General features: G+C 42.3%; 3 protein-coding genes across 3 annotated transcripts; 1 reads left to right on the plus strand and 2 right to left on the minus strand.

Annotated features, from left to right (window-relative positions):
- Positions 1–289: 289 nt before the first annotated feature.
- On the minus strand, positions 290–10,549 carry tmem59l (transmembrane protein 59-like; the record flags this gene model as incomplete). Its single annotated transcript, XM_079157627.1, has 8 exons — positions 10,358–10,549; positions 9,025–9,130; positions 8,104–8,198; positions 7,792–7,944; positions 2,110–2,215; positions 1,870–1,984; positions 1,081–1,198; positions 290–448 (listed from the first exon to the last, which is right to left on the minus strand). The coding sequence occupies exons 1-8, from the start codon at positions 10,532–10,534 to the stop codon at positions 290–292; spliced, it is 1,029 nt and encodes a 342-aa protein (XP_079013753.1). The 5' UTR covers positions 10,535–10,549.
- A 1,401-nt stretch (positions 10,550–11,950) lies between these two features.
- On the plus strand, positions 11,951–21,459 carry crlf1b (cytokine receptor-like factor 1b; the record flags this gene model as incomplete). Its single annotated transcript, XM_079157620.1, has 8 exons — positions 11,951–12,008; positions 14,162–14,440; positions 15,220–15,349; positions 15,585–15,757; positions 17,970–18,127; positions 18,756–18,924; positions 20,131–20,312; positions 21,167–21,459. 8 exons carry the CDS (start codon positions 11,951–11,953, stop codon positions 21,188–21,190), a joined length of 1,173 nt encoding a protein of 390 aa, XP_079013746.1. The 3' UTR covers positions 21,191–21,459.
- A 1,280-nt stretch (positions 21,460–22,739) lies between these two features.
- rex1bd (required for excision 1-B domain containing) lies at positions 22,740–26,077 on the minus strand. Its single transcript, XM_079157628.1, has 5 exons — positions 25,944–26,077; positions 24,830–24,912; positions 24,473–24,677; positions 23,225–23,313; positions 22,740–23,025 (listed from the first exon to the last, which is right to left on the minus strand). Exons 1-5 carry the CDS (start codon positions 25,944–25,946, stop codon positions 22,953–22,955), a joined length of 453 nt encoding a protein of 150 aa, XP_079013754.1. The 5' UTR covers positions 25,947–26,077; the 3' UTR covers positions 22,740–22,952.
- Between the last annotated feature and the right edge of the window lie 1,433 nt (positions 26,078–27,510).

Here is a 27,510-nt window from a genome sequence, read left to right on the forward strand (position 1 = left end):
CTGATTTATCAATAATCAATGAGCAGGCTGATCATTAAGTATAATCTGGAGGATGGACAAGGAAATAAAATGCCTTCAGACCAACAAGACCAAGCTAGATGTTTCAGTATCATAATTTGAAAATGACAGGAGTGTGCCATGCTCTTAAAAATATGTAAAAAAAAAAATTCTGGTGACTGGTTTTGAGTCCCGTGATGTGTTTGTTTTACCCCTTGCACCGACGGGCCACGGATTTCAGACATGGTTATCCTGGGGAAACAAGACAGCAGCTCTCCCACTGGTCCTTTTTCTAAACACAGGTTTTGTTGAGGTCAACTTTCACCGGCAGCGGCCCCGCCTCCTGGCTCTCCTCCGATTGTTTCATGGCCACGGCGATCACAGGACTCAGGTGGTACGGGTTGACTTTGTGGACATTATCCAGAAACTCTTTATCTCCGTTGATACTCAGCTGAAAGAAAACAAGTGATAATAGTGAGCAAGTTCACCTACAACACTTCCCCAATCATTTTTTGTACTTAAGAGTGCGCTGCAAAATATGCTGAGTCACCAATTAATTCATGTGTGGAACTTAAAGGGGACATGTGCACATTTTCAGGTTCATACTTTTTTACTAGATCATGTTTACATGCTTTAATGTTCAAAAACACGCAATGTTTCTTATACTGTCTGACTGAATATACCTGTATTCACCCTCTGTCATAAACGCTCTGTTTTAGTGCCTGTCTCTTTAAGGCCTTCCCTCGACAAAGCCCTGTGTGCTCTGATCGGCTTACAAGAAAAACAGGGTGCACCGTTGCAACGGTAGTTCTCAATCCGTGGGTAAAGATACTCAGATGGAAGCCGGTATATTCTTATGAGCCTAAGGTGACACAGGAAGGGGAGTTTTCTGATCTAGGCAGCCCACAAAAAACTGACTGGGTTGTTCATTCAAACTTTGTGGTTTGGTAGACACTCTAATGCACACAAGCACAGAAAAGGTGAGTTTTCATGATATGTCCCCTTTAAGCGTGTGAAGTCATTGCTTTCACTCACACGTGCATGTGTATACATTGGTTGTGGATGCTTTTCGGGTGTGTGTACCTGCGTCTTGATGTGCTGCTCTGGTGCGGTGACGAGGCTGGCACAGCTGAGCCACAACATGACCATGATGGATAGGAAGAGACACGCCGCTAAAATCCACCGCGGGAGGCCTGAACGTCTGCAGAACGAGAGTTATGGGATGAAACTGAAGATGGATAGAAATACTGAGAAACTTCACATGAAGGCGCCAACAAATATAACTAGCTTGAATGTGAGAAAGAAATATACTTTTGAGCTTGTGAATTTTTGCATGTTGTAAATGTTGCAATCACCAACAACTTTAAATCCCTTCTCCAAGCATATATATGTGTGTGCGTGTATATACTGTATGTGTGTATGTGTGTGTGTGTGCATGTTTTAGATTTTTGTATTGTGTTTTTCCCACCAGACATGGAGCTAGTTAGTTTACTTAATATCAGTGAGGGGAACATTGATAGGCTCCATCTCAATCCATCGTTTCAACCTTTGTTTTTGTTGAAGTTACAAGGTCATCGCGAGGTAAATGCAGTTGAATGTGTGGATTGATTTGTACAGCTTGCATTGCACAATAATAATCACAAGTGTGAGAATAATATAATCAGATGCGTGTGATGGATTAGCTCAATTTAAGTCTCTGCAAGTTGATTTTCATGCTGACAATAAACTGGAAACCAGACAAAGAAGCCTGCTATTTGCTTAAGAAATGATTGTCAGTAATATAAAGTATATTTTATCGGGCGGGGGGGGGGACATTAGTTCTCTAATTTGAAGTCTTTAATTCTCAGCGGGGCAACTCAAGCTCCAGCTCACCTTGACATGCAGCCGAGGAAGTCGTGCTCAGCTGTGGGGTCGTCTGTGTGCTGGGCGGGGTGCTTCCCTTTGCCTCCTGCTTTGGATGCTCCCCTCTCACCATGTCCCCTCACACCTGCCAAACAAAAACAATCCAGTTGGACGCTAATGAGGGAATTGTGCAGCAATATATGCATGTGCTGCTATACATGGATACATGTGTGTGTGTGTGTGTGTGTGTGTGTGTGTATATGTTCTCACCATGGGGTCTCTGGGTGTGAGAGTGGACCTGGGGCCAGGGTTTGTCCGCCACGTTGGATCGAGGAGCCTGCAGCTCAGGCAGAGAGTACTCCATATCTGGTTGGCTCTGAGGAGAAGAAAGCAGAATCATAAGCATCCTTTCTATCGAGTCAGGCTCGCTGTTTCTCCTTGTCTTTGGCATTTATGCTAAGCTAGGCTAATATGTAGCATTCAGACATAGATGGGGTCAAACCTTGATTCTCAAGAAGTCAAGCTGTTCCTTTAACATCACATTATTGTTGAAAACAATTTGATTAAAAGATTGACATTGATTAATATTAAGTTCTAATATAGCAGATTTAAATGCAACACCCAGCTGGTGTTACAGGAAGAACAATATCAAACCCAGACAAGTTGACTTTATGTAAAGCATTACTTGGAAATTAGTTGAATATTGAACTTGGACACTTCAAATAACGTGAAACCCAAAATGCTGTTTTTGTTGGCTCTGTTCCACAGAAGGGTCAGAGGTCAGGATTGGCCAAACGTCTCCAGCCCTTGAGCTGGAACAGTGTTCGACTTATTCTCAGCCTGAAGCGTCACAGATCATGGTGAGGTGGCCAAGTTATAATAAAGACAATAAAAGTATGTTGACAGCTATAAACATCAGCTGAAGGGAATTAAAAGGTCGGCTGCTGCAGTTTGTAAATGCACTTCTTGTCTCTCCAATCAATCTACGCACAAGCAAGATGATTAATAATAATATGAGCATTTAGTATGTTGCGTAACTTAACTAACATCCTTTGTATATGTTGGAGGGTCTCTCACAGTATCTTTCTCCAACCAGTTTAGTAAAACCCCCTTGAACTGGGACAGCACCTCGAAAAGAAGTGGCTTTTAAAAGAAGCGCTACACGCAGCCTGCTGCCAGTGTTTGCGCTGTTGTGGGTTTCATTATGTTCTCAGTGTTTCTGGTTTCCCCTGGAGAACTCATTAAAAGAGGATTTTGGATCCCCACTGTTGACCCTCCCTCTGCTTGTAACAATACTCCTGCTGGCCTCAGCAGCAACAAAACACACGCATACACATACACACACACACACACACACACACACACACACACACACACACACCCACGCGTATTTTAAGGAGTACAGTATATCCCACTGCAGTAGCATCAACCTCCCAGTCTTTATCGATCCTGACATTAAGTGGATCAATGAACTCCGAAATCTCTTGCTGTGTCATGCACTACAATGTGAAACCAGCTAAAACCATTCACAGTTTCATTCATTCTCATTACTTTACTTAGGAAATGATTTATCTTCTTTCTCCGGAATGATTCCAATCGCTTGTCCAGAACAACAAAGCAACATACTGCAGTCGGCCGTGGAGACGTGGCTGGTTAGTTTGCTTCCCGAAGCACTAACAATCCTTCAAAACCTCTTCTGTTGAAAAAGTTATTTCACAACCGGGTTTATTACCCCTAGCGAGCAATGTTTTCTGACAGGGTGCATTGAAACCAGATGCAGCGGCAGTGTGAAGTTTTGGGGAGACGTGAGGGGGCTGATTCTCATTGGCTGCAGACTGAAGAGCCCCGACCATCAGAATGAGCGGAGCCTGATCTGCATCTGTCATGCATTATGAGAGAGGGAAGGCAAAAAGGTGCTCTGGCTTACAGAAAGAGTGAGGGAAGACAAAGAAAGAAAGAAAGGAAGGAAGGAAGAAAGGGTTTTTTGGGGCTTCCACAAATAAATCAAAACATATAATGTAGAAGAATTGTTTGACTGTTATTCAAAATGAAAGCTTAAATATTTGTGACTGAGAGGGGGAAATGGTTCCTAAAGGTATCTGACGTGCGTCTGGCTGTGCATTAAGCAAGCACATTAATCATCAGACACTTTGGGGAAGTATTTTGTGTAAATTTAACTTTAAATTGGGCTAATAGTGTCAAAATGACGGCCTTTAAAGGGGACATAAATCGCACATTTTCAGGTTCATGCTTGTGTTTTGGTTTACATGCCTCAATGTTCAAAAAGCACATTCTTTTTTTCCTCCTGAATATACCTGTATGTATCCACTCTCTGTCTGAAACAATCTGTTTCCCTCCCAAAAAATCTCAGGCTGCTCTGATTGGCTTGCGAGAAAAATATGGTGCACCTTTGCAAAGGTAGTTCTCAAACCGTGTGTGGTGTATTCTAACGAGCCTGCATGTGTCATAGGAAGGGGAGCCAAACCCGATTGGATTTTTGATTTAAATGTTTTCTGATCGGCAGCCCACAAAGAACTGACCGGATGGTCTTGAATCAGAGTTTGTGGGTTTATAGGCACTTCAGATACCCAAATGTGCGCAAGCACTGAAATCATCATGAAATGTGCCCTTTAATTTGGAGGCCATAAATCTTAATCTCTTTTATTACAGCGCCCCCATGTGGTCAATTAAGACTTTTTATACTTCCATTTGGTGTGTCATATCATAGTAGACAAAAATGTATAGAAATAACAAAAACAATAACAACATGTGTTAAAGGGTTTAGCACCTCAGCATGAAAGACAAGTACTTCAGGATTAAATGACAAGTCTGGTGATATTCTGTATTTCTCTTTTTGTTAAAACATCTCGTGAAAATACCAAAACCCACAATAAATTGATTCTACTAAGTATCAAAATCCTGATATAGCTTCTTCCTCCATTGTTGTCCAAACCAAATGACATCTTCCTTTACTAAGAAGAACATGGGCTCCGCAATAAATGCTCACTAATGCTCCAAATGTGTATTTATCCGCTTCTGAAAATAGTCCCCCAGAAAATGCACTATGGATTAAAAACCACAATGCCAAGCTGTATGAGGAAATACTGAGCATTACTGTGACACAATTTTAAAAGTTTGTCTTCAGTAGGAACTAATTTGGGCTGAGGGCAATAGACACGGTAGGTAGATCAAACATAGACCATAATAAATAGACCATAATACCATAAATCATGACTGTGCTCACACACCGTTTGTAATGTTCGTGCTTAAGTCACTTCAAGTCTCCTGTGCCTGGGTGATTAAGCGTAGATGAGAAAGAACACTGACTTCTTTTTCAGTGTAGCATCATAAGTCAAAGTCACGCTTCCTTCAAACGCTGTTATTTCACTGGGTCTCTCCATCCTGAACAGGGTTTATTTTATTCATTCGGGCAGAATGACTAATGCAATTGCCAAGAAGAAATGGGGTAGGGACTTCTCTCTTTGTATTCAGCCGTACGCCGAGTTCAATTTGTTCGGCAGGCCAGCCTGCTAACGGAACCACAGCTCAGTTGGAGGAAGTCTTTAATCGACTCTCTTTTGTCCCAAACACTCTCACTCTGTCTGCCTATCATGGGCTGATTTGTCAAAATAACACGGGGGTGGTGAGAAGGAAATGACTGAGGTAAAGGGCTGTGTTTTACCAATATTTCCTCAAAATTACAAGTTTTCTTTATTTTCTTTTTTCCTTCCCTTGGGGACAAACCCCAGTGGTGACCTAAAAATGACTTACTCCACCCGTATATAATAATCTATATAATCTGAACTAACTGCTGCCACTAATGTTTGTTTATAATGCACACAACTAGTTATTCTCACAACTTGAGGTCACACAAAGGAGCACACAGTTGGATGTATAAAGACAGTCAGCTCCTTTATGGATACACCCCCCCCCCCCCCTGCCCCCCTGCTGCTGTCGCTCAATTTAGCTGGACTTTTTCTGTTGTTTCAACGCTCGGAAAGTCAAACTGTCAACTTGGTGGCGGTTTGCCAGCTGCCCACTAAACACAGGCCTGGTAGTCTTCTCACAACCCCGTGGAGCCTGGCTTCCCCTCGCCTCTTCAGCCTGCATGTCACTTCCATAAAGAGCAAACATCCATCACTACGTCCGAAAAAGAAATGTTGGTGATTTCATATTCTGTGGCTGCTGCATCTCTATATGAGATGGTGTCTCAGAGAGCCCAGTAGGCAGACAGCTTCTTAATACCTAATAGTGAATCTCATTATATAAAGGACTCCTCTGTTATACAGTAGCTCGTCTGTATTGGTTACGGTGCATAAATACTCTCATTTCCTATTGAGCCCTTTCATTATGCATCTAAAATTGCCATCAAACGGGAAAACCCCTGACAGAGATGCAGGTTTCTGACCAGTTTTTGGAGGATATGGTTGGATAGTCTGGTGGTTCGACAGACCAACTCTTATTATAGCTTTAATGTATAGGTGGTTTACTGCATCCACCTTAGCAATATGTTCAAGTTCAACAAGAGAGCCTTGGCTGCAAAAACATCCAGATTTGCCATTTCAATAATAGAAAATGTAAAGAAATGTTAGATCTGCATCTGGATCAAGCTCTGCATGAAAGTAGACATGAAATGACTCAAATGAGTAGTTTATCAGGAGTGAAAAAGCCCCGCAGCTCGAATCCTTTAAATAAATCCTTGATCCCGACCAAAAAAATGCATACTGGCCAAACTTTCAACCACTTTCACAATTTCTTATTCAACAAACAGACAAACCCACGGGGCCTAAATATAACCTCCTTGGTGGGGGTGCTCATGAACAGTGGGCCTGTCAGCTCAATTCACTTCATCTTTTTCAAATTCCAGAAACAACTTCTGAATATGTATCTGTCACAAACAGAACTTGACTCTTTAGTGCAGTCCACTCTCTCTTCTAAATCTAGCGGTGACTTTCCGTCCCGAGGCGAGCTCACCACGGCTAGCCCTGCCGGTTATCAAATATGCATGTTGCTGAGGGAAGTGACATAATATGAAAGGACGTTTATAAACAATTAAAGCGCTGAAAAAATGGTTGCAGCTCTCTGGATTCAGCCACCTTGTCCCCACCCCGCTGTGTGCCCTTGCTCACTCAACCTTCACAGATGCACTGACTCCAAAATGGGCTGTGAGTTGTTTTGGCAGTGACCCAAGCTCTACGGCACCGCACAGCTTAGAGGATATATCTCTTTATCTTAACAGGAAGCAGAGGTTAGCTCTACTAATAATATATAAAGGTCTACTGGCTTGCTTTTAACCTCCAGCTAAAAACATGCGACATGAAAAAGCTTTGTCGACATCAATCTTGTAATTTTCCACCATCTTGACTCAGTGAGCCATAATATAGTGTATGAGGACAGTTGATTTATGGAGATTTTGGAATTCATTTGTCTGTGTCTTTTGCAGCGAAGCACTTAAAGATCTAAATCTGTTAAAAGTGCAGATATTCGGAATTTATTTTGCCGTTCTGCAGCTTCATTTTAAAAATGTTGAATATTTGCTACGTGTGACTCTTAATTTAATTCTGATTAATGCAACATAGACAAAGACTGTAAAAAAACACACACATTCACACATTGACAGTGTAAACTGGTGTATTGTGTTTCTCTTTGCATTTCTTCACTGACAATGATAGGATGTGTTGGATGGAACAAAACAGGCTCACTTTTAAAAGTTGACTTTGCTGCAAGTGCAGAGATCAAATACTCTTTTCTATTTTCTGTTTTTTTTTTGTGAATGAAGATTAGATCAGTGTAGGTTGAGGATTTTCCACAGGAAGCATTGCTGCTCACTGCAAACACATAGTGTTTAATCTAATAACTATCAACACAAACTGTGGCTGCCAGAAACCCCAAAAAACACATCATGTCTAGCACATGTGTAGACTTTTAGTCTTCTAGTCTTTAGAGTCTTACCTGAAAAACCACAACCTTGCCATCATCAGCCTGCAGGTAGAAGGTCCAGGTGGAGGAGATGAAGCTCTGGGCAGAGCTGACGATGTCGTTGCACCAACTGGAAACGGCCTCCATCACAGAGGGGGGCTTAGGGCGGAGAGTCATGGCCCTGAGCTGCAGAAGAGAGAGCAAGATACTCTAATACAAGGAGATTTATTTGTGTATGTGTGTGCGCGCTTCGGTATACTGTATGTGCACACTTAGTACTGATATTAACATTCAGGCATCCTAAGTCACTTTGGCTCTTATAACTGCATTAGCATTTTTCCTCACCTTCCTCCTCTTGAGCTCTGGTTCAGAGGGTTGACTGGCACAGCCGGTGCAGCAGGCCTCCTGCTCCAGCAGCTTAATATATGCCTCCTGGCAGGCTGGAGAGAGAGAAGGAGAGAGAAGGAAAGAGAGAGAGAGAGAGAGAGAGAGAGAGAGAGAGAGAGAGAGAGAGAGAGAGAGAGAGAGAGAGAAGAAGAAGAAGAAGAAGCATGATGAAAAGGTGGTCGAGAGTGCAAAAAGAGAAAGACAGAAGCACAAAAGCGAGTGGGCACATGGAGCACTGCAGTCAGCTGGGTGGAAGATAAGAAGAAATAAAACAGGTACAGGCTGTTTATGTGGGAAGAAAGAGAAAGATGCAAGGGAAATGTAACTGTTGAGGACCGCGGAGACGATTCTCTCCACGTCGCCGTGATAAAAACGGGGGGCAACGGGGCATCCGCTGTCTGGACGGTAAATCACATCATTGATTTTCGATACAGGAGTTCAAACAAGGCGATTAGTCTCAAACAGCCAGGAAATACCCACCGATCCTGCCAGCTTTCCGGGAACAGAGCAAATATTTAGCAGAGCTGCTGTGTTGGTAAAGAAAAGAGTCCAAAAGCACTTCTTCAAAGTTTGTAAGACACAGACAAGTCAATTCTATATACATTACATTGGTATTTTAATTCCTGTTCAACTTTTGACCAATTTGTTGCTGCATTAAAAAAGTTAATTTGTCGCCGGTGTACCTTTAATTATTTTTTAATAATAGATATGGTGCCTTATGAAAGAATGATCCCGCTCACTTCCACACAGTGAGGCATTGACACAAAATATACATTTTCTCAAAAAGGATCGAGGCCTTGGCAGCTTCAACGCTGACCTCGGCCTGCTCCGTAAGACCAGCGAAGTCATTCAAACAGACTGACTGACACACTGACTCACCTCCCTGACACTCCTCCCTGCTGGCATTGAAGCCGGCGTTGCCATTGACGAACTGGCAGATGGAGTAGAGGCGACAGCCGCGGTGACAGGCGTTCATTATGGAGTCCTACCAACCAGACGGAGAGAAGAGAGGGAGACACACAATTATAGATGTCTCCCGCACTCTTGGATAAACTCAAGATACGCTTGTTAGAAAACATGATGTGTTGATGGGTTGTGGCATCTCCAGATGACACAGTGCAGCTATTGAATTATAGCATGTCATAAACAGTTGATAAGAGGTAAAGGTAGTGAGAAAGGAAGATGCACATTACTGTACTTCCTCCTGTCATAATGCGTTCATTCTCGGGTTGACAGAGGGGAACAGCGCCCTCTGGTGACCTCTCTGGGAACAAAGAGAGTCCCTGACCGAGGACCATTTTTTTTTTTTTTTTTACAGCTTTGAGCTTGACATCATCTTCACTGCGTGTCCCTGTTTATTCTCAGAGGGGTGTTTATCTTAAACCGTGAAACGTTGCCTCCTAGTTTGGAGGCGACGGCTGATTAAACATCTCTGTAGTTACTGCCCAGCTCTGTTGGCCTTAAACTCGACATACCGCCACAGATATGCACGCTCAAGTGGCTCGTTTGGAATCACAACCTTCAAAGCAGGCGACTGTGAACCGCTTTGCAGCTCTGCTCCTGCTGCCCTGCAGGATGCCTGAACCACACCTGAAGGCAGCAGAGAACGGAGGGGGGGGGGGGGGGCATCCGACACTGGAAATCTCTAAAGGATCTAAACCACAGAAACTCTTGGTGAGATTCCACAGCCATCATCTCCCACCATGTCCAGTCTGGCCTCGTAAGCAGAAAGATGCTGTGGTGGACCATTATTTCATGGCTCACAATAGTCTCACTGATCCTCCACAGCCCGCGCTACACAGTCCCTGCATGGCCCATCTTTAATTGCGTATTAAGGAATGATCCATTATTGTCGCAATTCAAGAGCATCTCGTGATGAGCTGACTGGACGCAGGTCACTTCTCGGACGAGTCTGGAAGGTGCAGGAGAAAATGAGCTGCATCCATCTTTCGGCCTAATTGTGCGCCGTAGCATCCGAGAGGATGCAGCGAAAAATCAGAGCGAACATGTCATTACGCACGGACATAAACACATTCCCTTTATATATTTCATACGAATACGGAGGGGTTTTTTTCGATGCCGAACACATTGTGTTCGTCTGTGTGTCGGTGCAGGCGCTGAAATGTCGGACAGCAGGAGGTTTCTGCTCGTTGTTGATAATGCGCTTTCTGCAGAGGCAGCCTATACGCTACCGCACACAGGAGTAACTTACTTTAGCGGGGCTTTTGTTTTTGATGGTGAGCTGGCATTGCCTTTTGCAGTAATTGATGTCGCCCAGTTGGTTGTCGAACAGATCCGAAGACGCCGTCACCGCCGCCGCCGCGAGTCCGGCGAGAAGCACCGAGATCATGGCCGAGAAGCCGCACATCGTGCCGCCGAGCCGCAGCATCTCAAATCCTGGAGAGGAGGAGCGGAGAGTCGAGCTTCAAGCAGCACTGAGCTCCCTTTGTGGCGGCGCTGCTGGTGCGGATGCTGCTGCTGCTGCTGCTGCTGCTGCTGCTGCTGCTACCTCAGCCCTGGTCCTGCCTGCTGCTCCGCTGATCCGCTCCTGCTCGTGGCGTCACGCGCATCATCATCATCACCACGCACAGGCTGCCCCCCCCCTCCCCAACACACACACACACACAACCTGCAGAGCTGCCTTCACTGCAGTGCACAATGTGGCGAGGTTGACATTCATAAAAAATGTGTCAGATAGTAGAAAAGGACCAAGCTGCGGGTGGCAGATGTCCTGCAGGGCGGACAGATGGACTGTTTGCAAAAGTATCGACAGTTCATACATAATCAATGTCACAATTATCGGCTGAATGTTAATATCCTGCTGGAACACATGTGAGCTACAATACATTTCAGCTGAGGATAAAAAACTGATAAACTGATAAAAAAAAACTAATTTTGCAATTTCATGTTGCAGCCGATGTAGAGCCAATTGTCATTTATATTCTGTTGGACAGTCGAACTTTTTGTATACAGATAATAGCATCGTGTAGCTATTTGTGAAATAGAGTAGAAGTAGTGATGTGATGTAGTAGGGTAAATGTACAAATGGTGATACTCAAGTAAAGTGCAAGTACCTTAAAATTGCTCTACTGTAATCTACTAAGTGCTGTACTTGAGTAAATATATTTAGCCAACTCCATCTCTTTATTACATGATATTTCCAGAAAAGGATGTTATTTTCATATGGCGAATATTAGTCTTATACTATATATATATATATATATATATATATATATATATATATATATATATTACAAAAATATAGGCGTTATGGGAGCAATATACACTGATGTTTCTTGCACACAGTATAGTTGTAATACTATAATAATAATAATAATAATAAGCTACAAACCTGAAGGTTTTATTTTAGTTGTCATGACCTCACCTTGAGTTGGCTATAAATAATAACACAATGAGAAGTCTAATGTTTAATGTGTAATGTTGAACTTAAAGTTGGTCTGAATTTCTGTATGTGTGTGCGTATGTGTGTGTGTGTGTGTGTGTGTGCGCGCCTCAGGGAGGGGACACACTGAGCAGCACTAATGACTTGTAAGTTACTAGGAAAACAAGGGAGGAGCAAACAGCATGAGCTGTGTTACAGCAGCAGAGTCGTCGTGTAGTTAAAAGGAAGTAAAGCAGTCAGTTCGGTCTCCAGACTTCCACTGAGGAGCCAACATTTGGTCTGAGAGTAGCCGCTGGAGAGCAGCCGCTGCTCGGATCCTCCTCCAACTTCACCTCCTCCACCTCTCCGCGTCCCGGAAGCTCGGAAAGGAGCGAGAGGGAAGGAAACGCAGCTGAGAGAACCATGTTTTCCTTCATGTTTCTCCTCCTCCTGGTTCCACATGTGCTGTCGTCCTCTATACGTGAGTACCAAACTTTAGTCGACTGACAGACCGACTCGACCCACTGCACGTTACCGCGTTTCTGTCGGTGCGTCACCTTAAAGCAGCACAGTCAGCTTTAAGACGGGGTTCTCATACTGAGTTGCTGTATGGAGGCTTCAAACCAATAAAACATTTTTTTTTTAAATCAACTTCATTAATATCATCATGAAGGGGGACGTTTTTTCACATGGTGGCTTTTCTAGAAAGTCAGATGCATATCATCACAGTATATGTAATTGTGTATTGCTAGATTTATATATTAGATTTTGCACAGGATTTAGATTCAGGAAAATCGACAGAGAAGGAGTTTATTGTTAAAATAACCTAACAGGAATATCAGCTTTTGAAAAATATATGAATTAAATACCTGTCAAAGAAATAAACTTCATCAAATGAATGTAAAAATTATAGAAGAAATTGAGCCAATATTACTATTGATGTCAGTCACTTAAAATAAATCTGGTAACTATATATCAACCAATATCTCTATTTAACGTTAACATTTCTGATGAGGATTCTTCAGTTCTAAAGTTGTGTGACTAGTACTGAGCGGGACATTTTACAGTTAAAAATAAACTTATCGGTGCTTTCTGGTGGACAAATTATAGGTATATATATATATATATATATATATAGCCTAATCATATGGTGATATCATTGTCCACTAAAATGAATCCTCATGAGAGTAATGAGTAGATGCGATTGTATACCTCATGGTGGTTTAGACAGAGCAAGACCTTTTAGACATACACTGTCTTTAAATATACGGTGTTAATCAGCGCTGTTGCATGAAGCAAATGCAGGAGAGATAATAATCGATATTATAAAGGTTATTTCCATGCAGATTTATAATCACAAGACTGAGAAAATGATCTGCAAGTAGCGCTTTTATAAAAAAACAAACATGTAAAACACATGCATGTTTGTAATCTTTCTCATTTAGATTTCACACCTGTTTTAAATTGAATATCACGGAGGCCCAAAGGTCAATCCTCACTCTTCCTGCACGTAGACACAGTTTTCATCCATTTACATTATAGGCTTCATATTAGATGCTGCTGGAATCAGCGCAGTGGCACATATGTCGGAAAGCTTGTCCACCAGGAGCAGGGTTAATAAAACTCTACCCTCATATCTCTGAGAAGAGAAGGAGCCCAGTGGTAACATTTCTCATGGGCATCAATCATAAAGGCAAACTTTAAGTCTAAGAGGGGTCGTGGTATGGAAAAGCGTTCAAGGATTTTACCGACACAACCAGGGTGACCTTTCTGACTGATCCTACTGAGGCTCCATAAATCGTCTTCATTATGGGTCATAAATATGTGCCGAGCTGCTGCTCTGTTTTGGTGCAGTGCTGCCGCACTCCTCACACAAACACTAAGATTTCTTATGGCTGGAAAGAGATTTGGACTGACTGTGTGTTCAACACAGAAAAAAACAATCAAGCTGCATCGGACCTAATGCATCTTATTATAAGGAGTGTCACATCTATGAAAATGAAAGTCTAGACGGCTAGAAAATCAACATGAGCATGTTTACTGCATCTTTAAGCTTTGGTGACCTTTATATTTATTTGTAGCCTCAAAAAAGATACAAATGAATTAACATCTGGTGCATGTTAAGTATTCGGTACATAGCAGAATCAAATCATGCAAAAGAGAAGTGGACTTCTTGTACACTGCACAAAAAAAAACAACTGTGAAATCACAGGAACTAAAAATACATTTACATTCAATAATTAGTAGAACTAGCTCTAAACTAATGAGTTGATTAAACATGTAGTCTATTGTAAGATAGTAAATTATCATTTTTTTATAATTGATTGATAATTTGTCATTTATAAAAATAAAAAAAAACATTGAACACATTTGTAGGTTCCAGTGTCTTAAATGTGGGGATTGGCAGATTCTCTTAGATTTATATTTTTGTCAAATTAATATCTTTGGATTTTGGACCTTGTGGTCGGGCAAAACAAGCAATCTGAAGTCATCACCTTTAGCTCTGGTAACATGTGAAGGACATGTTGCACTACTTTCAATGAATAGCATGACGCGAAGAAAAGTAAATGTGCATTAGAAGAGAAAGAAAGGTGTTTTTTTTTTACACTAACAATGCGTGTTTCCACCACCCAGAAGTAGCAGTCATCTCCCCTCAGGATCCCGTCCTGCGTATCGGCTCCAGCCTGACAGCCACGTGCACGCTGAGCCCCGAGCTGGGCCTCCACGCCAGCACGTTGTACTGGGCCCTGAACGGGATGAGTCTGTCCAGAAGCACCTACAGCGTGGTGAGCCCCAACACCCTGAGCGTCACACTTCACAACCTCAACGGCTCCCAGCAGCAGTCTGGAGACAACCTCGTGTGTCACGGAGCAGATGGACACGTCCTGGCTGGTTCGTGTCTCTATGTTGGCAGTAAGTGGAGGCTTTTCTGACCGTGCAGTCATATGGAAATGTCTCATTGAAATGCACTTGGGCTCAGGGGGCTGGCTGTTAGGCTTTGAGGACGTGATAGTGTGTGTATAATTTAATGAAAAAGAAAAACACATTTGTGAGCTCAGTCTAATAAAGTTGTAGTTTTGTTAATCAATCCAAACAAGCATGCGGGATTTGTTAATTGTCGCTTTTCGAGCCCACATTTTCTATATTGTTAATATACAAGGACAGACAAACCCTGTGAAAGAATATGTTGTTTGGCACTGTGGATAAATAAAAATGCTCCTTTTATTGAGACAAAAATGAAGATGAGTTATAAAATCGTTAAAATGCAGAAATCTAAAAAGATTGTTTCGCTCTCAACTGGTGTCACACAACCTTAAAATAACAAAATTGTTGATCGGTTGTTTATCTATTTGGGGAACCTTGATATAAAAACTGTTTGATGTGAACTCTTTCTATTTTTAGTTCTACATAAAAGCGTACTTGATTACAGCGTCTGTAATGCTTTAAAGTCTGTTGATTTAGCTTTTTGCTTGATGGAGTGAAGACTTCTCATGAGTGGAGAGGAAATTAGCCATATGCTGTTTCCTCGCTCGTAAATTTCAGTATAAAATAAGATTAACGCTAAGTAGTCATTGTTTTACTCTCTCGTCAACTCCACTTTTGTACTTGATTGATCAGACAAAACCTTTTTTTTGCTTCTTGTCCTTTTTTAAAATATGTCTTTTAATTTAACCCCCCCCCCCCCCATCCAGGGCCTCCAGAGAAGCCAGTCAATTTAACATGTTGGTCCCACAACACAAAGGACTTGAGCTGCAAGTGGAGCCCGGGGGGGCGGGGTGAGGCCCACGTCCGAACCAAATACACCCTCAAGTACAAATTGAGGTGAGCGCCCCAGACCTGCTGCAGCTCACAGGTGCTCACCTCGTCCGACACCATTCAGGTAGACCAGCAATAAATGCATTAGTGCCGCGTATAGTTTACCATCTGCAACAAACACCCTTTACGCTCAGCGGCGTTACTGTTAGACTCACGTACTTACTGTGCAAAATAGTCAGTCTGCCTGTTCAGAAACGAAACGTCAGAGTTTATTTTGGTCATTGTGTTTGTTTCTGTCCAGGTGGTATGGGAGAGAGAAGGAGTGTGAAATTTACAGCACAGGGAAGCAGCGTTACTCCTGCTACATCCCCCGCAACCTCGCCCTCTTCACCCCGTATGAGATCTGGGTGGAGGCAGCCAATCAGCTGGGCTCCGCCACCTCTGACATCACCAGCCTGGACATCCTCGATGTAGGTGGGTAAGCAAAAGTGTTTTGAGGATGTTGCCTTTTCCGATCCTCTCCTCCCTTTTGCTTTCTTGTCCTTTCTTCTGTTCCATTTGTCTGCAGGCCTCCTGCATATGGCTAACACACTTCGTTAGGGGAGAGGGGGATTTATTTTTATGGTTCGCTCTCTCCAACCCGCCTCTGTAAACCCATTATGGGTTCAGGCTGCTTCTCTCAAAGAAACTGTTGTGTTGTAAAAGTTAAACCTCACTTCCGATGCCTCTCCGGTAAAGGCTTCGCAGGTTTCTTAGCGAGTAATTTAAGGTTTATGATGTACGAGCGACGACAGGTATATCATACAATTTCTCCAGCGCTTGTGCGATAGCGTCGTGTTGATGCTTCCAGCGAGCCGAGTGCCACATTTTGAAAGCAGTGTTTATTGTCCGTGACTGGGCATCCCCTCCGACCATTCATCCTCACTGCACACTGAGGAGCAGATAGGTTGGAGCTGTGAGTGGGTTGGAGGAGAAGGAGGAGCGTTGCCATATGTATGATGCATTGCACTGCCCCAATAACAGAAACAATAAGCTGGGAGTATATTTGTTCTGGCTTGGTTTCCCTCTCTCCCTTGAGCTGAATGCAAAAGAACAAATAAAGCTGAAAAACAGCGTCACGCACGCACCAGCAGTGAAGGATATCTGAGGCAGGAGGTCACAAACAGGAAACTCTTTTACAAGTTCTTTAATAAGTTCCTCTCTTTATCTCTTGTTCTGCCATCCCTTTTATCTTTCCCTCCGTGTTTCTCTTTTTCAAAGCCTTTGATTTGTTTGCAACCTTTTATTGCAGTCGGTAAAATGTTTGACTGAGGGAACAACACACTCCGTACTCTTCTCGTTAGAAAATGCATTCCCTGGCCTTCCAATGTGGAACCTTTTATTTAATAATGATTCTCTTGTGTAAATCTGTATAAAACAGATTAATTTATTCATATTTCTTTTGCTCACAGCTGGCAATTATTCACTCGATGTGTTTATGTTTGCATTCATTGTTCCGACACATTTCGAACATTGCAGTTTGTATGAGGATGTTGGTTTGCACTCCTTATACAAGTGAAGAATGGAACGTTGGTACATTCTTTTGTATAAGGCAAAATTACACAAACTACTTCCTTGACTACGTTCTCTACTGTTGCCCAAAACTATAACATCATGCGGACAAATTGGGTACGTCATCCCTAGAACCCCGCACTGTTTTTGGTGACAGCACTTTTAACTTCCATCCCTCCATTTTCTTTTTTTTTTTCTTCGCTTATCCTGGGCTGGGTTGCGGGAGCAGCAGTCTTATCAGGATATTCCAGATGTCCCTGTCCCCAGCAACGCTTCCCAGCTCTACCTTGGGAAGCCCGTTCCCAGGCCGGGCGAGGTATATAATACCGCCAGCGTGTTCTGCGTCTACCCCGGGGCCTCTTAACCAGTTGGCCCAGAAAAACATCTAAAGGGAGGCATCTGGGAGATATCCTGATCAGATGCCCAAACCACCTCTGGTTGGTCCGAATGTCTGAGCCCAGCAACCCAACAAGGAGGTCATTTCGGGCCGCTTGTGTCCACGATCTCATTCCCATAGGTGAGAGTCGGAACATAGATGGCCTGAGGAATCGAGAGCTTTGCATTCCAGCTCAGCTCACTCTTGAGGGCAGTGACTCCTTCTCAACCCGTAGTGTGCAATCCACCGTTTTCCAGCAGAGAACCGTGGCCTCAGACTTGGAGGTACTGACTACCAGCCCAACCGCTTCACACCCAGCTGCAAACTGCCCCAGTGTGTGCTGAAGGTCACGTCCTGAAGGAGCCAACAGACCCATATCATCTGCAAAGAGCAGAGACACAATTCTGAGGTCCCCAAAACCGGACGCTCTCCTTGCAGCCAAAGTGCATTTTGACTACCTCAGCGACCTCTGCCAGGGATACAAAATACTCCTAAAAACTTTGAATTCGTCAGGAAATAAAGACTACATTAAACTTGTGTTTGAGACAGATGGCAGTTTGCTGGCTGAGAACTGATAATCCTCATCATAAAGAATGATGAGGTGTGATGTTTGTCTGCCCTCAGTGTTGTAGTCAATTATCCACTGCAGGTTTCATCTCTCTTAAGAGGTTATTTAAACCTCTTGTATCCTGTATCCTTACCCTGATGACTGTACATCTGCTGTATACTAATTCTTTACACTTATCCTCATCCGTGCAGTGACCACTGACCCTCCTGCCAACGTGCAGGTGAGTCGTGTCGGCGATCTCGAGGACCAGCTGACGGTCCGCTGGGCCAGCCCCCCCGAGCTCAAGGACATCCTGTTTCAGGCCAAATACCAGATACGCTACAGACTGGAGGACAGCACTGAATGGAAGGTGGTCCACACACACAAACCTGCAGCCTACGCACACTTTGTCTGTCGCTATGACACCTCTGAGGCAGCTGTGGAAATATTTGAGGTGCAGCGTTGACTGATCCATTAAATGATGAACATTAAAGTTGCTCCTGCTGCATCGCTCAGGCTCCTGCATGTGGCTTTCATTACAAAGCAAATAACACTTCTGTAAAAAACCTTGACTGCTGCTTGATTCTTTGCTGGTACATTTTGAACACTGGCTTTCATCCAGAAGTGCAGTGGTGAAGCTTTAGGAAACTTGTATTCTTTCAAATTGAGTCTTTGATATTTTTTGGTCCACAGCTCCTTCAGTATTCTGTCTCCGCTGTGTTGGTACTTGCAGTATTCTTTGAGTTACGGATTCAGTATTGAATGAGAGGATCAAGCAAAAATGTGTTTTAAATATATAGACAACATTCACAATGCAAACGTCAGATAAAGGGCTCATAAAATATCCTTTTCAACTGTGCTATGGGCAGATGGGAAAACAAACTGAAACACTGAGAAAAGATGCAGAAAATGTCGGTATAGTTTGAATTAAGAAGGATTTCGACTCTTCTACTACTGCTTTTATTCCATCATCTCTTTCATTTTGTTCCCTCTCACAGGTGGTGGATGATGTTGGTAACCAGACGTCTTGTCGGCTCGCGGGCCTCCGGTCCGGTACCGTCTATTTCGTCCAGGTGAGGTGCAATCCAGTGGGCATCTACGGCTCCAGGAAGCCCGGCATCTGGAGTGACTGGAGCCACCCGGCTGCCGCCTCCACACCCAGCAATGGTGAGTACATTGCAGAGAATTGTTTTTTAAACAAGATTGAATGAACAAAAGAGATCCTGTGTACTCTCTACAATCAACACAAAATCCACCAAATGTTTAAAGGTATAAGTGAAGTCTTTCCTTTCATAGTCCGTCTCATGTCTTTAAATGGCTTTTAAATGCTTCCCAAACGTCTGTGATGCCCATAAATCTTGACCATTCGTTCCTTTCTAATAATCAACCTTTCATTGCCAATTAAAGCCAGAAAAAACAATGTCCTTATCCCCGTTTCAACATCCTGGATAAGCAGATCCAAACCGCATGTGACTCAGGAGAAAGCAAACATCAATAGGCTAGATACCTCGATAGTGATCTCCCAGCAGAGGATTAGAAGGGACTGCAGAAAGCCAGGGGACATTTTGATAGATTTTTGTCGTCGGCTTCAAAGATTGATCAAGTTAAAAAGCTGGTTGTCTGTCCGCGGCACACACAGGGCCTATAAAGCTTGAGTGGAAGCAGGTTTGGGGGCAGGAGGAGCAGATAATGAGTTACATAGGTTATGCGGTATTTACTCCCAAAAGGGAGGAAGTCGTTATCGGGCTCTGTTGTTTGCCACAAAGAATTGATTGTAGCAGACTTACGACTTTCAGGAGCCTTTCCTCCCCAGAAAGAGAAGTACGGTACATCACCTCCACGGTTTAGGGCATTACACACAGAAATACTTTACACGTTATATGAAACTGCTTACATCTCGCTTTGTGAAATTAAGCATCGTGAATCATCATGAATGTTCACTGAGCAACTGTTTTTAAGACCGGTGAGCTTCTGTAAATGCTTCTTTATTAGATTTATTTTTAATACTATGCCAGAGCATTATCTTAGTGTTTTGAGACGGATATTAGAAGAGTGTCATTTCTATCCAACTAAATACCTTGCAGCTCCACCACATATATTTATTTAGAGTGAATTGTATTTTTTTTTGGTGGTTTTGACTTGATTTTTAGAGTACTTTTGGTGTTTACACCTAAAAAACATTGACTAGAAAATGTGACCATGTCAGTCACATCCATGCTGGCACATTAAGCAGCTGGTGCATAATCTATACACCACCTTGCACTTACGTCCTAACTATAACCTTGACGCTGTTATCTCATCCTCCCTCCTCACTACCTCTTCCTTTCTTTCCTCTCTACCCTTCCCTCCCCTCCTCCCCCCCTCCTCTCCCAGAGAGGCTGCCGAGCGGCTCCTGCGATCCCAAGCGCGGTGAGCAGAACTCCACCCTGCGACGGGAACTCAAGCAGTTCTTCGGCTGGGTCCGCAAGCACGCGTCCGGCTGCAGCGGCATGTCGATCAAACTGTACGACCAGTGGAGGGTGTGGCTGCAGAAATCGCACGGAACGCGCAACCAGGTAGGTAAGCAGAATCCCTCTCTTTCTTTTCATTACCTCTGCTGAGCTACACACACACACACACACACACACACACACACACACACTAACAGCCATTGCTGCACTGAAGTCCTGAACTGAATTTCTGACCCTGCCTTTGTTTTGCCATGTGGTCAGCATTTTTCACAAACACAAAGAGGACTGATTTATCTTGAACTGGCTGGTCTCTGTGAAGTTTCAGCCCGTACTTTTATGATCAGGTAAAATGTGCGGTTTTTTTGACTTAACTGGCCCAGAAGTCTCTCTGATTTTTATTACATATTTTAACGATGTGGACTTGATCCTAAGCGGAGGACCACAACAAAGAGAAATGAGAATGTAAATGCAATTAACGGCCCACTGCAATGTGTTCCCTTTGTTCCCTTTCACAAAAATAACTCGGGCCAAATGGCACGCAGAGCCTCGGCATCTTCTCCGTGTTTATGTGACTTTGCGAGGAGTTCGGATGCTTCGGCCACATCCTCTGCCGCACGGTCCTTGAACTCACTGAAGCCCTCCCTCTACCTGACTCAATTAGCTCAGAGGTCTCAAGTGTTTTTTGTGCTTTACGGAGCACACGCTGTCGCCTGAATAATGTCTCTGTTCACACACCATGACAGGTTCCCATTGATTACCTTGAGAGAAAGGTAGCAGGGGGGGCTGGGAGCGATACGCAGAGAATAAGAAAGAGATAATGCAAAGAAAGAAGAAGAGAAAAAAGAGGGGACGAGAGAGAAGTGGCAGCCAGACGGAGCTATTATCGTGATGATTGTAAATTACATGCTTTTTCACGTTGAGTTATCCCAGTATGAACCATCTGCTTTTTGTCTTTTCAGATTCTACAAGGCGATAATTCATAGCAGCGCCGCTCAGCACCACTGCAGTGTTTAATTCAGGCACAGCATTCAAACATTGACAGATAACTGGCCCCGAGGGTCCCAGCTGTGTGAGAGGTCCAAAGCCCCGCCTGAGGGATACTGCAGTGTTTGGTCATACAGCCTTAACTTGAGTTTAAAGGGCCCGAGTGGAAGATAACTGAAGTGAGACAATGCAGCCTTTTTCTGCAGTTTCCGCTGGCCAAATCTGTCTGTTAGATCTGTGTGCACAAACAAACGTTAAGGCCCTCAGTAACTGCACTTTTACTCTGAAAAAAAGTTATCGTCACAGTTTAGACTCATTTTATGTAAGATAAGCAGCTTATTAATGATACTTGTATGTCAGGTGATACTACAACATGACTGTAGTAAGTACAGCAAGTATCGAAAGAAAGCTCCAGGCTATGATTATGATTGGTGTGGCCTGTAGGATAGTTTGTCTCTACAGCTATTACTGTTGGAAATATTACTTCTGAGTAAAGCTGCCATTAACGATTATTTTCTTTATCAAATAAGTTGCTGATAAATCTCAAATAGTTTGATCTATACACACAATTATCTAAAGGCCAATCTTATAATATATTGTCTGATAAACGGCCCAAAATAAAGATATTCTATATAACTGGAACTGTGAATATTTGGCATTTTGCTACAAAGAAGTTACTTTAATAGCTGGCAAATCACTTTCTGTCCATCGATTGTTTCAGATGAAGTTTGGTGAAAAACATATTTGTGAAATCACTAAAGAGCCGTTTGACCACAGTCACGGCTCAGTCATGTAGTTAAGCTCAAATGACGCATTTATGCATCACTTACTTGTTGAGTTGGGTTTCATTGAAGGTCTACGTTTGGGGTTGCAGCAGGCGAATGAGGGAATTAACGAGTGGCGTGCACGTGAATGTGCGTTAAGCTTGTCACAAAATAAATAAACTAGTATTCAAAGTAAACTTTCACCTTAGTAAAACATAAAATAAAAAAACCCGAAATAAACTTCCTTTCCTATATAGCTTGCTTGCGAGTGGTAAAAGCAAAACTCTGCACCCTCGTGTCACACACCTGTGTCTGTTTCTAGTGACGGGCGTTGATTGCATCACTTTAAACTCAAACTGCGACACCTTGTAGTTCTTCAAGAAAACGAACACAAATGGCTCCTACAAAAAGTAATCAGACATCAAGTGGCGAGCTATCTAAAATGTTGCGTATGCACACCATTTATATAGTTAAATTCTGATATTATATGTAGCAAGTGTTTGTTTAATCTGTAAAATGCAGATACTGCATCGTGTCTGAGGAAACTATATTTTAAGACGTTTTCATACCGTTTGTATTTTTATTACTGCATATATTAATGTTTTTTTGTTTAAATTATATTCTTTTACTGCACCAAAAGTGCTTCTGAGAAATACTCTGTAATGTATAAAAACAGTAAAAAGTCAAACTTCTCTTTTTTTATTTTTTAAAAATACAACTCATCAAGTAAACAAAGAAGCGGGGATGAACCACCAGGAATTATTGAACCTCTAGAGTATTTACATTTCTTTCTCTCTCTTTTTTTTTTTTGCTGAGGTATGCATTAACAAAAGCACATGACTACAAATAGAAACACACAGAGCCAGAATGTGAAAAGTCCCCTGGGTGGAGTAGGACTGCTGCAGCGAGCAGGGCGGAGCCAGAGAGGGATCGATAAGTGCAGCTCAGGAGTCAAAGATGGAAGTTTGCAGCAGAGCCGATCCGTCGTCTCCACCTGTCAATCAAACTCCTCAGAGTCATACTTAAAGTCCTGCATGATTTCACTCAGGGCCTCTTTGTTCTTGATGATCCTGGAAAACACATTAGTTGTTATGTTACAAACATCTGTGAGTATCTTTGACAGTTTTAGTTTACAACCGAAGGATGGTCCGTGAAAGTGGGAGGAAATAGGAAGTCCTCCAGAGCTGACAGCAGTCTGATGGTGAGTGAGTGGCTGGGTCAGCGGGGAGCGAACGCAGTAAACGGAGGAGTGGTAATAGCTGCTCTTACTCGTGCTTGATCTCCTGAATCTGTTCTTGACAGCCCTCGTCCTCCGGGTGATCCTGGGCCCGCTGCCTGGCCAGCTGCAGCTTGGCTGTCTGTTGAGAAGGCACATCAGATAAGATTTATGCAAACCATTCATCAGCGGAGGACGGGAGGGGAGACGGAGGACAAACTCCTACGATAATAGGAGCTTTATGACATTACTGGCAGAAAGGCGGTTGAGTTGATCAAACTTCATACAACCTCTGAACTCCAGATGTATGAGATGTGGACCGTTAAAGAATGCGGGAAGCACAGAGGCCATACTGTTTCAACACACATCTCAAAGCGGTCTGCCCAATCACAGACAGACAGCCGCTCTCATGTCACTGACTTGAAACAGAATCCCCAAAAATCAGAAGCATCGTGCAGTTCCCCACCGTGTACTTTAAACATTTATGACTTGAGCTGCCAGCGTAATAACGATCTCTGAATTCTTAACATGAAGGTGGTGAAACCAGGACTTGAAGCGAGAGCTTATGAAATGTTTTGCATAAGAAGTCTGCCTCCTTGTGGTGAAACAGTGGGATTGTATCGCACATTCAACAAAAAGTTGTGAACTTGTAATTGAAAATGATTCTTTTAAAACGCTGTGAGTTGGATTTTGCTTGTTTATGAACCCTCTAATTATTTTGTCTCTTAATTATAGATTAATTTAAATATAAATCTGTTAATTGCCTCACAATTTGCATGTCTATTGGTACAGAGATGTTTGTGTGTATTTTCATTCGTCTGTATCTAGATACAATCATTACTATATACTAAACAGGAACCGATACGACAGTCATAAATACCCGGAGTATCGATGAGGTCCCGAGTTAGCGGCTCTGCTATCGGTACTTTAGAAGCAGCCTCTCTGTTTCTGTGCCTGTCTTTGTACGAAGGGCGGAGTCGTGCTTTACTCTGACACACACAGACTCCGGCTCAGCACAGCGTGAGACGCACACATCATGGCAGAGAGAAGAAAAAGATCCAAAGCGTGGCTACATTTTACTCCAGTAGATGCAGAGAACTGTTGTTGTATAAAATGCAATAAAACCCTCACAAGTAAGGAAGGTAACACCAGCAGTTTAACACAACATTTAGCAAACACGCAGGACATAAATGTGCAGAAATGCACAACCCTAGTATCGATAAAAACCTAACGAAACCCATCCCTCTGTGTCTTGTATACTGTTTTCTGGATTCAACATAAAAGACTTTGTGATTACGTACCAGTTCAAGTTTCTGCTTCTCTTTGCTCTGCAGCTTTTCAATGTGCTCAGAAAGGGCCGGCCTGTCAAACTCGTGGTGCAGCTTCCCCTTGATCTCCAGCATTTCCTTGGAGATGCCGCAGAAGGCCTGCGTTATCTCATGGACCAGCTGCCTGTAGTGGTCAAAGTCATAATGGGGCCCTGTCCTCAAGTAGGCCTCATGTCCTCTGGAAGGCAGTAAACAACACAAGCAGAGATGAAAGAGGCGTACAATTTAGATTCAGATGTTTATGTACCCGAAATGAAGGACCATGGTCCTCCGGAGACATATGCAGAGACCTAACTACAGTGTGGTGGGTCATACTAGAAACAAACTCACTCGTCGAAGAGCTGAAACGTCTCCACCCGCTCAGACTGAAGGTGATAAAACCTCTGGATCAGGGTAGTAAAGTCTGTGGGGACCTACAGGGAGGAAATAAGGAGAGTTAACACACAACACGCAGAGAGAATTAACAGCAGAGGTGTGGACTCGAGTCACGTGACTTGGTCTCAAGTCAGACTTGAGTCACAATGGACGACTTTAGACTTGACAAAATCATGAGACATGTGACTTCACGTCTCCTTGAGCCTTTTGACATGAAAATACTAGTTACATTGACCCAAAGATTAAAAAGTATGTCATTTTAAAAAGTGTGCAACGAATCAATTTAATTCCTGAAGCAACTAACGTTAACACTATTCAAGTCCACACTCAATTTCCCAAATCCATTTAGTTTAAACTACTCCGACAGCATATAATAAAATTTAATATATTATTACTCTGTTGTTAAAACGACATTACCTTTAGTAAAGGGCTCATGGGACTTGTTTAGGACTCGAAACTCAAAGTTTAGGACTTGGGACTTGAGTGCAAAGACTTGACATTTAGCCTAATTGTGACTTGCAAAACAATAAACTAGTCCCACTTCAAAATTAACAGAATATGAATCCATCCAAGATATTATTATTATTGTCTTCACTTAAATCAAATTGAAACATGTATAACGAATATAGTTTAACAATATGTCACTTAGCTAAATCTTTGTAAAAAATGTTATTACGAACAAATGATGTTTTGGCCTTTGAAAAGACTAACGAAGCACTTTTGCAGTTAGAGCTCTCATAATCTGCGATATTCTTTTGACATGTTATTTAAATTCTTAAAGAAAATACTAGATTATTTACATAATTTGTAATAGTGTAAGATACTAGACTTGACTGGTTGTAATTAGTGTTTATAAAGAGGAAATAAAATGAAGGCTTGTTACACATGGCTCGTCTGATTTCGCTACAATGAAGTAAAAAGTGCTTTAGCTCACTAACGCTGCACTAATGCTGCAACTTCACCTACACTAGCCAAGTTACCATTAGCTTTGATTAGCTTAGCACATGTGGAAGTATTAGTTTCGAGGCTCTCAGACATGTAACAGTAGTATAAAATAGCAGATACTCACCATTTTAACCTGCCAGAAAACACTGTCGCTGAGTTCCCACGGTTTATGACAGTGACATGTTTATATTGTATAAATAAGGGACGTTGTTTCACTTCTGTGTGTGAATCAGCAGCCTGTCTACCCTGTCTCCCGGAAGTGACGATGCTGCGCAGTGTAGAGCGTTTGTTTTCAAAATAAAAGTTCTTGAACGACAACAGACTTGCAGTTTCTTCTGTAACCGCAATCGACGAGAGTAAAACTGTCTCGCTTTAAAAAAAGATATCGTTGAAACATTGTTACTCTTTGTTTGAATTACATTTCCACTGTCGGATTTAGTTGTGAGCATCACTTCCTCTGTGAAGTGATGCTGAACCTTAAGCTCTTCCTGCAGCTTTTCATCCATTGAGCCAAAGCAGCTTGAGAATTAAAAAGCATAATATAAGTGGTAACATAAACTGTATTCACAAGATAAGAGTGTAGGGTCTTAATAAAACAAATCTACAACATACATCAATGTATTTATAGATGGAAAGCTCATTATTTTATAAATGTGCATGCTTGTAGCTCCTGAAAATGTTATTTGTGCATCTCGTGGAGGCTCTCAAATTATAAGGAGGTGGTAAAGGTCTGAACAAGTTGGTATATTTCTTCCATTAACTGAAATAGCAGTAAATACATTGTATGTTTAAAAGTAACGACTTATCTGTTAGGCATATTTCAATACATATATGCAATTGGAAGTTCAAAAACTACAGACAATGTGTTTATCATTCCATCCATAAAAAAGTTGAAATGACAAATTATTTCTTTTTGGACTGGAGTATTAAAACTGACAAAATATCTGACAAAATATAAAAGCATCAAAAACAAAACATGAATCAATTATATTCTGTTAATCCTGCATCAACAACCTATGCAATACAATATCTGAGTGCGTTCAATAACATGCATATATCAGAATGAAAACATTAAAGGATAAATACATGAATTAATATAATATTGTTTATGTGCAATACAAATGATATAAGGTGTATGTGTGTGTGTGTGTGTGTGTATGTGTGTATGTGTGTGTTTATGCATGTGTTCGTTGGTAGTTGGTTGGAAAGTGTTCAGCAACCTGCCATTCATTCTATCTGCCATTAAAAGACAGTCAACATTTAGGAAAGTAGATTGTTTGCACTTAATTTATTTTCCTGACTCATGTCATTGAGGGAAAGACAGCCGCTGTAATATGGCCTGTTTTGGTCATCAGTGTTGTCTGTAAATATGGAGGGATCTTGTATTTACACAACAGAATGAACAACAACAATCTCATCACAAGACAACAAGCTTTCTTTTTTCAATCTAAATTGTTATGCCAGTGTAAACTGTTATGTTGAGCACGTTAAGAGCTTACACCAGCATGGATGAGAACTCCTTCAATTGCCCAGATTTTGTTTTTATTTGAACATTTACAACCCCATGACAATGCATGAACTGGGACAGCTACTAATGTACCTTTTGTGAGTTGGATTCGGCAGAACTGTGACGGTTTTATTTTGAAAGGGGTCAAACTGACTGACTGCCACTAACCAATCAAGTGTTTCTC

Source organism: Pholis gunnellus (assembly GCF_910591455.1).
Source record: "Pholis gunnellus genome assembly, chromosome: 4".
Taxonomy (NCBI): domain Eukaryota; kingdom Metazoa; phylum Chordata; class Actinopteri; order Perciformes; family Pholidae; genus Pholis; species Pholis gunnellus.

Excerpts from the sequence above, each read along its gene's own strand:
- rex1bd (XM_079157628.1), bottom strand. Across the intron at positions 24,678-24,829 it reads ACGTTTCAGCTCTTCGACGA|AGGACATGAGGCCTACTTGA; the intron begins GTGAGTTTGTTT and ends ACTGCCTTCCAG. Across the intron at positions 23,314-24,472 it reads AGAAGCAGAAACTTGAACTG|ACAGCCAAGCTGCAGCTGGC; the intron begins GTACGTAATCAC and ends CCTTCTCAACAG.